The 12199-nt window shown below is 40.8% G+C and overlaps 1 protein-coding gene across 1 annotated transcript; it reads left to right on the top strand.

The window, feature by feature from the left end:
* Positions 1 to 1693: 1693 nt before the first annotated feature.
* LOC141605592 (protein RETICULATA-RELATED 1, chloroplastic-like) lies at positions 1694 to 9146 on the top strand. The gene is made up of 8 exons (XM_074424430.1): positions 1694 to 1805; positions 2606 to 3125; positions 3500 to 3598; positions 3973 to 4193; positions 5237 to 5306; positions 6081 to 6160; positions 7002 to 7066; positions 8385 to 9146. Exons 2-8 carry the CDS (start codon positions 2631 to 2633, stop codon positions 8576 to 8578), a joined length of 1224 nt encoding a protein of 407 aa, XP_074280531.1. The 5' UTR covers positions 1694 to 1805; positions 2606 to 2630; the 3' UTR covers positions 8579 to 9146.
* Positions 9147 to 12199: the final 3053 nt, after the last annotated feature.

The raw sequence follows: 12199 nt of genomic DNA, 5'->3' as shown, positions 1-12199 counted from the left end.
CTAGTGTAAAACTAGGCTAGGTCGTTGGTTGCTATGGTTCAAGGGTAGTATTTCTTGAGTTGGTCTAGGTTGGTTGGGTTTATAAAATCCTCCCCATCTAGGTCACTCAGTCTCACTGCGCCCCCCGAAAGTATTTTCTTGACCAGGTATGGCCCGGCCCAGTTGGGTTTGAATTTTCCCCTCTGATCGACGGGTAATGGTGCTCGAACTGACTTGAGGACCAAGTCGCCCTCCTGGATGTTTCTGGGTTTAACCTTCTTGTTGAATGCTTGTTGTATACGTCGTTGGTATAGCTGGACGTTGTGCAAGGCGTTGAGTCGCCGTTCGTCTAGAAGAGTGAGTTGTTCGTACCTTCGACGGGCCCATTCCGCCTCAGGGACTTGACTCTTCAGTAGAATGCGTAGGGAAGGGACCTCTAACTCTACCGGTTGAACCGCCTCCATACCATATGCTAGGTAGAAGGGTGTGGCACATGTCGGTGTTCGGATGGAGGTTCGGTATCCCAGAGTGCGAATGGGAGTTTGCTCGGCCAATCGCGGTAGTTGTCTTGCATTTTCTTGATAATGGTGACAAGAGTTTTGTTCGCTGCCTCCACCGCTCCGTTGGTTTGGGGACGGTAGGGGGATGATCGATGTCGTTTGATCTTGTATTTGTCCAGCAAAGCTTGAGTTTCCGCCCGGAAATGAGAGCCTTGATCGCTGATGATTTCATGGGGTACCCCATATCAGCAGATGATGTTGTTTTGAATGAACTTGGCCACTTGTTTGGCGGTCAAGACTGCATATGACTGTGCTTCCACCCATTTGGTGAAGTAGTCGATGGCGACGAGGACGAAGCAATGCCCCTTGGTGCCTATCGGGTTGACTTTCCCGATGATGTCGATGCCCCAGGTTAAGAAAGGCCAGGGGGATGTCATGGTGTATAAAAGGGATGGTGGTATGTGTTGTATGTTGGCGAAGATTTGGCAATTGTGGCAACGTTTGACGTAGTTACGACAATCGGCTTCCATGGTGGTCCAATAGTAACCTAGCCGCGTGATTTTCCGTGTAAGCATCATTGCGCTCATGTGAGGGCCACATTCTCCGTCGTGAACCTCTCCCATGACTTTTTTGGCTTTGTGATGGTCGATGCAAAGGAGGAGAATTCCTTGAGGTGTTTTTTTGTATAGTTGATCTTGATTGAGAGATTAGAGAGAGGGAGATGTTAGGTCAGAGACGAGGACGAGATTTGATGAGAAACAATGGGGAAATTGAGACGATTTTAGGGTTTTCTAGTAGAGTTAGAGAGAGAAAGAGAAGATGACAATGACGAAAGAGAGAGAAGAGAGATTAAGGTTAGTGAGTTAGGGCCCTTGGGGGGACTAAATAGTAAATATGGAGCCAATCATTTGGGTTAGGGTTAATGGGCTAGGTTATATAGGATTAAAATAGTCACATTTGACTACTTTATAATTTGTGACAAAAAAGAGCCCGTCACACATGAGAATTTTGCAAATATTAAGTTAGGCTTAAATTTTTTTCACAAAATCTCATTTTAGACGGATACTATTCATTATCCGTTTAAAGTTGAAGACGGGTCAAATATATCACCTCACTTTCATACTATTTTTTTTTTCAATCATTATGTGTGAGAGTGTGACTCTATTGGTCCACGTGTTATTCTTTTTAACATACACAAATTACACTATGAAGAAGTTAGAGAGTTTTTAAAAACCTCAGTTGTTTCGCAGCCTCTTTCTCATTCTTCCTCTTGTTTGTTGCATGCATCAATTTCATCTCGCCTTTCATACAAATTCAACCTTGTTGGTCAGTTATCCTTCTTGCTTTTCACCTTTCATTTTCTTCTATCTGGGATTTTTTTGGGTTATCTATTGTTTACTGTATCCCCATGTCGTTTGTTTTACATTATTAATTACTCCCTCCGTCCATTCATTTGTTTACCTTTGATTAAAAAAGCGAACAAATGGATGAGAGGAGGAGAGTATTGATTTGATTCATTGGTATGCTTATTGACTACTTCCTCGTCCCAATTATTTGTACTTTGATCAAAATAGGCCGTGAAAAGAATAAGAAAAACAAATGATTGCTGTTCAAATGACAGCAATATGTAAAATGCTGCTAATCCGACATTTTTAACTGACAGTGAAGTTATCTTGGAAGATTTAAGTGCAGGAAAAATAGCCCATCCTAGCTAGCTTAGCTCGTAAAGTCATTTGGGTTAAAACCCCGTTTACATAGCTAGTCTTGTGGCTTGTCTCCCTTTAAACTAATTGAAACAATTTATGAAGTATTTACATGGAGTCAGACTTTCAAAAACGTTAAGGTTACTCTATTTTGAATATAATTTGGGTGAATTTGATGATCAACATGACAATTCCCGTTCCAAACTCGCCTAGACTCGGTTCTTGACTTCTTCTATGACAAGTATAAGGTTTCAGACTCTTATACCCTTGCACTTATTTTAGAAAATAATCCCAACTTGACACGAAGTAAATCATTCTTTGTCTAAATAAAAATAGTGCTTCAAATGAGGCTATTTCATTGTAATCTGTTTGTGTCGCAACTTATTGATTGCTCTAAACTGCGCCTGTGTATGTTTTTTCAAGATATTGACAAGGTTCTGGGGGAGAAATGTCAGTTTGTTCTTCAGCCTTTAATGCCGCATACTTTGGAGACTCTGCTCTGAATGAGATCAACTTGAGCAGACAATGGAATACGAATTCCAATTTTATGTTTAGATGTGGAATTTCAGACTCTTCTCAACCCAATAACATTCTAAAAATAATAAACGTAGGCCGATGCCGAGATACTTTTCTAGTAAAAAGCTATAATGCTGACCTAACTTCAAAAACGGAGTCCATTTCAGAAGATACTACTATGTTAGATGATTTTGGGGATGGTAACGGAAAGTTGCCACCAGAAAATGGTAACGGTGGAAGTAGTGGTGGTGGTGATGGTGAGGGTGAAGGCGATTACGAAGAAAAGGAGTTTGGACGACTTCTGAAGTTTGAGGATGTGATGAAGGAGACGGAGAAACGTGGGGTGACTCTTCCCTCAGATATTCTAGAAGCGGCAAAGAACACAGGGATCAGAGAATTGCTACTGATGCGGTATTTGGACTTACAGGTATCATATTTATACTTGGTGAATAATTTCTATTTCTGTCCCAGTCATTTGTTTACCTTTTGTAATCATTGTGAGAGGTATTTTAATTAAAGGTGAACAAAGATTGTGACGGAGGGAGTAATATATATCCAAAGTAAATAGATTTTCTGAAACTGCAGAGCATTGTAATAGGAAGGTTGGCGTATATTCCTCGGATATAAACAGATACGGCGTGTGTAGTTTGTTATTTTAATTAGCTGTTGAAAAGTTTGAAGGTTTTGGCTTTTACGTGACTGTTTGGTATTTACTTTTGATTGAATGCAGTACTTAAGTCGGTTCAACTCATTTGTTAATTTGTCTTTTGAATATTTTGCTCATGCATGTGCTGATTGTAGGGATCAGTTTGGCCTCTAGGCTTCTTGATGAGACATTGTTCAATGCTCCGCGACAGGATGCTGGCAGATCCGTCATTCTTATTTAAAGTTGGTACTGAAGTATGTGGACTATATCTTCTTTCCAGTATTATTGATATTCCTGGTCAATTAACCGAAGCTTATACTTAAGACAATTCTAAAGCTTTGAACATTTATAGAATTGGTATGGTAGGAGTATTATTTGGTTTTGAAGATGCATTTGGGTACTTAGTGTCTGTGTTGCTCGGACTCTTCAATATTACCTCGCGTACCCTTGACACTCGGACGTGGGTAGGACACTCGGACACTTCATTTTAGACCAAAACATGAGTTTTATTCATAAAATAGACGAATCCGACACTTGGACACGCACCCGTGTCAGATACTTCAAACCGAGTCCAAGCAACATAGCTTAGTGTGAGCAGGATATTTTACATGTTATTGGAATCTTGCAGATAGTAATTGATTCTTGTTGTGCGACGTTTGCGGAATATCAGAAAAGGGGAAAAGATTTTTGGAATGAGTTTGAATTGTACCTGGCTGATCTACTGGTTGGTATTGTTGTTGATATAGCCTTGGTTGGTATGCTCGCACCTTATGCTCGTTTTGGGCAAAAAACAGCCTCTGGAGGTGTTTTTGGACGCTTTCAGCATGCTTGTCAAGACCTTCCTAGCAGGTAGCTCGAAAGTCCATGATGTTCTACCCTTAGATGTCCAATACTCCAATTTGATTGTTCATGTAAAGTTATGCACATGGGCTTCATGCCGTCACCCTCTTGGTGTCCTTTATCAACTATCTCTCTTATTTGAATAAAAAACATAAGACCTATGGATATCTTTCAGGTAGAATTGCTGTATCTGGTTTAACTTTCAAATTTCAATAGTGTTGTGAGGGACGTGAACAAGCTGAAACGAGCTCGAGGTTGGCTAAAAGCCAGTCTCACCTAAAAAAGCTTGAGCCTGAGATTGTTTCGAAGATTAAAGCTTATATTAGCTTGAGCTTAGACATAGCAAAATTGACCCAACCTGAATGGCTCGAACTGAGGCGCGAGCTTGACCTGTAACCTGAAGTGACTCGACCAATATAACTCAACCCTAAAGGTTATTATTGCACACTGCCATTAGCGGTAAATAACTGAGCCGAACCCAAAATGACCGGAACCGATTTGTTCTGAATTCTTCCAAACCCGAACTGACCCGACCACAACCGACCCAGTTGACCCGGTTGCCAAGTCTACTTTGTGCTCTCAAGCTCCACTTAATTCACATTTTTTTCCATTTTTAATTATTTAAAAAAAATTCTGTATGAAGATCACTATTTTAAATCAGCTTTCCTAGCTGAATTCTACTAAGCTTGGGATTGGGACAAAGCTCTACCTCATGCTTGATTTAACCATCCTAGATTCATGTTTTGCCTCAGCTGATCCCAAGGCTTACTGACATTGCTCGATTCATTTACAGTTTCAGTGTCTGCGGCAGAAACGCGTGTGTGTGTGATATGACTACTTCTTCAAAACAACATGTGTGTGTGTGTGATATGACTACTTCTTCAAAACAACATAAGCGAAAGCCATTGCTTCCCTTTCAGCCCTTCCCAATTCGCTTTCTGTCCCTGAAAATTGTTTAGATACCTGCTCTTTTAAACTCTGAACCCCGCTTTGCATGTTCATTGCTCCATTGTTTGTTCGTAAACGACATTTATTTAGGCGTGTGTTTGCAGTGTCTTTGAAGCTGAAAGACCAGGATGTAGGTTTTCTGTTAAGCAGAGGATTGGAACATACTTCTACAAGGTAATAAAGCTTTAATTTCAATAATCTTGCCCTACTTGTGCCTGAAAGTTAATTTAATCACCATTAAGTTTGAAATATAATGCTCAACATTGCATTTCAGTAGTTTGTAACTTTTCATGCCCTTAAAGGGAAACCTGGCCATGGAGATCACTCATAACGTTACAAATAGTTACAATCCATACTCCTTATAACATAGATGTTCGAGTTTTTTGTTTTCACTTTCAAGGATTAGCATAAGAGATCGCCTCTGTAGGAAAAAGGTAATAAACATACTACTGTGGGATTAGCATAAGAGACTTTTTTTTTAATAATAAAAATGGCAAAAATGTGGGTGAAAGACAAAAACCTTACTAAGAAAGCTCTGCTTTTCAGATATCATTGTGGTTTTCATTCTTTTAGTTTATTTTTATTTGATGGTAATGAACTTTGCGCACAAAAGAAATTTAGATCTTCAAGTGACATGTGTAGGTCCTTGCTCCGATTGAATTGGTCAAAAGTCATTCCAATTATATTCCTCAACAAGTAGCAATTATTAATTTCGGTTACTGCGCCCTTGAATCCTTGATCCATCATCAAAAAAGGTTTTAGTGACGTATTGCATTAGCATGTTAGTGTAAGATGTGACACTATTTGGATAACATAATTGGTACAAGAAATATTATACTATTGCTTGAATGTAAGTGCTCAATGTGCGCTGTAATTACAAAATAGAAACTGAACGATCTCTACAGGGATATTATTTTATCAGCATATATTAACATGTTTGGTATCCAGGGTGTACTATATGGGGCTGTTGGATTTGGATGTGGAATAGTAGGCCAAGGCATCGCTAATTTGATCATGACCGCTAAAAGGTATCTGTTTCACCATTTGCAGTAGTTTCCTGTTCCTTATGTTATAGTAATGTGGTAATTGCTACATTCTCATTATGAAGATATTGTGTGTTTTGAAGATGTATATGGTAAAGACCGACCTTGTTTTACTACTAGTGACTGGATTTGTTCTAATAGCTGTATATAATTTGTTTTTTTTTCTGACTATCATCACATCTCAAATACAACTGGTAAACGACATAGAGGTTAATTTGATCAATTGACAATGTACAAAGTACAAATTATAGGTTTTCAACTGTTTTCCCTTTAGTTAATCCTCGTAAAATATTCTGATTGTTTTCACTTTTTTTAAGTTCTTTATGTATTTGAGAAAGTTTGAAAGATGTTTATGAAGGAATGTGTTTTTATTTCAATCTGTTGACAGTTAGGAAAAGAAGAACGCAAGTTGTTCACAAATATAGTGTTATAAACTGTTGATTAGGAGGATAAACATAAACGTGTCTGTCTCATACTGACATTAATGAGCTTATCATTTTGCTTGAATTTCAATGTAAAGTCTGTTGCTCTCAAGGATACACAGGTACGAGGCTGTAGAATAGATATTGTTCAGGCGAGATCGTATTTAAATATAATGTCGGGTAATGTTAATAAACGAAGCTTTGTGTTTTAAAACATTGAAAAATTGTTCTAATATAATGCTTACTCCTGAATAATCAACTTCAACCACTTGCTATTTCTACTCTTTTAGCCTGTTTCGAGTTCATGTTTCCTATGTGCAGAATTATTAGTCTGGGTTTAAAAGTAAAAGCATGTTATGTGTTTCGTAAGATTCTAAGATTTCAGATATGTGTTTTCTGAGTAGGAACATGAAGAAGTCTGATGAGGATGTCCCTATTCCTCCACTAGTGAAAAGCGCTGCACTCTGGGGTACGTATGTACATGCATTGAACTTAATATGTTGATTTGAACCGTCATTGTCAGTTTCTATGAAAGTTGCATTATCTCTTGAATGTTTTTCCTCTCCTGAATGAATGCTTTCATTTTTCTCCAAAAAACTTGAGCTGTTTAATGATAAGCTGTGAGCAGTTTTTGTGATGTTTGCATATGAGGACCTACGTTACTCAGACTGGTGTCAAAGTATGTGACACAAGTGCGTATTCAAGTGTCAGACTCTGTTATGTTATACAGAACTCGCATTTTTGGCTTAAAAATGAGGTGTCCGGTTATCATACACACGTGATGTTAGTTCAAATGAAAATGAAAATGCAGTGTGTATGCTCAATGGATGGGGTAGTCTATACTCTTGCCCGGAGGCTCAGTTTTCATTAGAGGATGTTATAGTGCTTTTATCTATGAAATGACTTTAGATGATTACTGATTTATTTAGTTCAAATATTAAGGAGGGCTATAAAAGAAGAACATAAATGAGAGGAAGGGATTTCAACTTGTGGGTGTTTGAATTTTACTGGCAGGGAGAACTTGAATTAGGGTATGTCATGAATCTGTGATTTATTAGGCAATCTAATAAATAGTGAGCAGCTCTATGAATCATCATCATGTAGTGATGGCTTAGTTGGTTGCAGCCTGTAGTAAATTGGTCAAGTGTAATAAATCGTCAAGGGTTCGAGACTTGATTCTACCAATATTTTTTGGGATTTGTTTTGTCTTTCTTTTGTTGATTGTTAATTTTAGAGTTGAACCTAGCAACTTTCACTTTTATTTTTACTGATATGTTATGTTTATGTGCTCCCTTACCCCAACCATGAAGTTGGGGGTTCGATTCTTACCATGAAACTGAGCCTTTATTATTATTTGTGTTTTCATCGAATTTCACTACAGAAAAGAAAAAACATTCATTTCCTAATTAATGTTCAAATATGTGTCTATTCATGAACTAAGTACTCATAATAAGTAAATATATAACGACTACACTGTTCGATTAAAGTCTCCATAATTTAAAATTCAGCCCTAGATATATTCATTCCCTGGTTCCGCCCCTGTTTCTATGTGATGATTCGTTGTTAGAGAGTGATTTTCTTATTTTTACCTCCTGCGTCTACTTTCCCCAATCATTTTCTCTGACATCTGCCCATCCACTAGTCAGAAGTTAAACCAAATTTATGTGCCATGTTTGACCTCTTTACCCTCCAATGAATCCTACATCAACCGGTTAATCTATCAATATCCATTATAAACCCGACTTTTGTCTATGTTTCGGCTAATGTTTTTTTGCCTTTTTAAACAGGAGTGTTCCTAGCAGTTTCCTCCAACACCCGTTACCAGATTATAAATGGGCTGGAGCGAATAGTAGAAGCATCACCAATGGCAAAGCAGGCCCCACCTGTTGCAATGGCCTTCACGGTTGGAGTACGATTTGCCAACAATATCTATGGCGGTATGCAGTTTGTAGATTGGGCTAAATTGAGCGGTGTCCAGTAAAACAGACCCAGGACTTGTTCCACACCAGTACACCACCTTCATTCCTGACAATGAACAACACCTTTGCCTGTGAACCTCTCCATTGTAACACCCCTTCCTCTTTAAAGGAATTTTAATACCACTGATTTCAAGTCAGGTTTGCTAGTTTGAGATCTGGTACACAATTCTTTTTACAAGACGGTCTTATATGTGAGATCAACACATCCAACTAAAATTCAACAAGCATTGCATTGCAGAAGGATATAAATTGATTTTAGGCGTGAGACTGTCGCATACAAGTTCCAGTACTATAAAAAGGACAACATTTTGTGGTGAATGATTTAGTCTCTAGCTCGTCACCATGTTCTTAGTGGATTGTTAAACGTAGCATTACGGTATCCAATATTGTCAGGACTATTTTCTAGTACTCCTTTTATTCACTGGATTCCAGGGGTGATTTCAGTAGGGGTTTAATTGAACCCCAACTGATGCAGAACCTGTAAAGTTTAGTGCAGAAACAAAGTATCAGTTGGTTTAGTGGTAACACGAGGGTGTTAAATTTTTAATCCATTTTCGTTTGTGTTTTCTCAATTTACGTCTCATTTTCCTATTTGTATGTTTTTTTGTTGTCGAAGTCCCATTCCTAAGATCCTAGAACTGCGCTGTTGGATTCATACCACTTTCATTTTTAACTCATTGACTCTTACCATTTTCTAAAATGACAACTAAAAACACAAATGACCAATTTACCTTCACTATAGTACCAGCACTTCTACTTCTTGATTCCCTTTGTCACTCAACCCCAGTCCCCAAGTACACTTAGACCTAGACCTATCAGAAGATGACCCGACCGAAAATAACCCGACCGAACCCGGCCCGAAAAAATGTGAACCCGAAAATGACCGACCTGATAATGACCCGCACATTTAGGGTCAAGACCCGACCCGACCCGTAACCCGACCCGTTGATGGGAAATTTTATTAAAATTTAGTATTTAAAGCAAATTATACTAATATAAAATGATTAAAAATATTCCAACTTTCAAAATATTAAATAAAGCATGCTGATATATGTTTTAAAGCATAGTTTTAGCACATGATTAATTAATCAAATGATTAGCAGATATATAGTCGCTACTCACTATTTGTCACGGACCGTATAACAACTTATCAGTTCAACATTGTTCCGGGTGTAATTCCGAATCAGTTATTTGTTACCACTCGTGGCTTGTAGAATGACGTCTTTGGTTGAATCCTTCTTTCGGCCTCTCCTGAAACAATGAACAAACTGAGGGCTCGGCTTTGGCCGAGCGTACTCACTCCGACGCTCAAGTCAGTGAACTTAAAGAGATAAGTTGTGTGTTACTTGGCGAAGTATATATGTTGTAGAGAGATAAGGAAGATATTACAAGATTATGAGGTGTTTAGGTTAAATTGTGGATCCTTTCCTCAATGAGAGTTGAGGAGTATTTATAGACTTTCACCTTTTGTCACGTAGTGGCCAAGTGGCCAAGTGGCTAGCAGGTGGAAAGACTGATCTACCCTCGGCCGAGGGACCCATGGCAGGCCGGCGGGCCCCGTTGACTCCATGCCGAGGGGTCTTGGATATGAGTACGCGGATATGTGCCCCGGCTGGCTAGTTGTCCTAGCCGAGGCACAAGAGACAGGCCGACAGGCTGCGTCGGTTAGGTTGTCTAAGTCGTTGACTTGCTGTGGATATCTTTGACCTTGCTCAATATGTTGACTCGGTCAGCGGGTGCAGAATATGCCCCATCAATTTGCCCCCAGCGTAGTCTATGCCGTGGTATGGACCTTCGATGAGTGTTGAGCGTATTCTGCGCAAGTTGAAATTTTCTGCCCCGGCTTCTTCTACCTCGGCTTGGTTCTGCTTAGGCCGTACCATATCCCCCCTCCACATGGATGTGTAATGGACATCAGGTGTGGAAAAGAAAGTGGCGTTGGCCGAGACCGAGGTTGTGAGTGCCGTGTGCTTTTGATTGCCCCCAGCCGGTGCTGCCAAGCTTGGTTGAATCAGCGGGCCGTTTGGCAAGTAGATACCAAGGGGTGTGTTGAAGAAGATACGTCGATTGGCATTCTGTCAAGGAGCGTGTTGAAGAAGTTTTGTAACTGTTTGTCGATTGACATTCCATGGCTGCATGCTTGACATGTGTCTCGTTGTTGATTGGTTGACGCTTCATGGGCTTTGCCTTGATTGGTCGGATTTGAGTGGGCTTTGCCCTATAAATAGGAGAGTTAGCCCCTGAATTTGGCCTTCCAAATTCATTTTCTCAAAAAATTTTCTTCTTGCTTAACTTTCTTTGACGAAACTTCTCTCTAGTCTTGAGCGTTACTCGGCGTAGCACTTTTTCTTCAAGGTAAACAAACAAATTTTCAACTTTTAATTGTTAAGTTTTTTGTTGCGAACATGTCTTTCGCGATCAGGTCCTAGTAACCGTGCGCCGGGGTTCCCGTCGCGTCTTGATGAAGAGGAGGCACTAGCCGCCGTTCCGATAAGGTCTGGGGCCCTAGGTCTCCTTCTCCTGAAGTTGATCCAAAAGCTCTGGAGGATTGGGAGGATGATGATGATGTTGATGATGACGGTGATGATGAGGAAAGGGCTCATCATAATAAGGAGAGGCCGTACATCATGGATCACGGCGATGCCTCGTAAGGTCCGCCCCGACCGTGCTTGGACCCACAAGTTTGCGGTTGTTACGGTCCCGCGTTTTGAACGTCACTTCTCCTTCGGCGGGGAGTATAGCATCGTAATTCCGAGGAAGGTCGGGTGGTCTGTTGCCCTCCTCCGGCCGCATCGGCGTATACATCGACACCTGGAGTATGGGCTCCGGTTTCCTCTGAATGAACACGTTATGGCCATAATTAAAGCCATGAACGTCGCCGTGGCCCAACTGCACCCGCTGGCCATTAGGACCATAGTCGGCTTTGTGTGGCTCTGCCTTTTCAAGGGGGAGGTCCCGACGGTGAACTTATTCCGCCGGCTCCATCACCTTCGGCCGTCGGCCCCTGGTCGCGTTGGGTGGTACAGCGTGCAGACGGAGCCGGGTTACGTCTCCGTTGATAAGCTTTCTTCCTGCAAGGACTGGAAAGATCGGTGGGTGTACGTTGAGGTTCCGGAGGATTATCCCTTTGCCCGGTCCTTCCAAAGCCACCAAGTCAATTTGCGGGGTGAGAGTAAGGCGGAGCATGACAAATGGGTCTCCCGGAGTAAGCTTAAGATGGATGCCAGCAAGGTCCCTCTTAATGCGGATGAGAAGCGGGCTATGAGCCTTTTTGAGGTGGAGAAGAATGGGATGCCGAAGGGATGGATTCCTCCGACGCAGATCATTCTTCAGGATGCGCCGCTCTGCCACGTCGGCCTCATACCGGCCCTCGAACGGGGTGAGTGGGGTCGGTGTGAGGCCCATCCCTGCTTTTAATGTTTCTGTTATTTGAACTTTGATTTATTTCTTCTACTTAACCCTTGCTTCGTTTCCTTTGCAGACCATTTTGGCCCGGACCATCTCAAGATATCCTTAGGAGAATGGGACTTGATAAGAACAAGCAAGTTGTTGACTTGCATCCTAAGGCCCAGGCTCGTGATCGCAGACCGGCGCCGAATGACCTCATGGATCAGCAGCTGAAG

Source organism: Silene latifolia, chromosome 10 (genome assembly GCF_048544455.1).
Source record: "Silene latifolia isolate original U9 population chromosome 10, ASM4854445v1, whole genome shotgun sequence".
NCBI lineage: Eukaryota > Viridiplantae > Streptophyta > Magnoliopsida > Caryophyllales > Caryophyllaceae > Silene > Silene latifolia.
The sequence above is the reverse complement of the archived record's forward strand: the minus strand, read 5'-3'. Positions and strand labels throughout refer to the sequence as shown.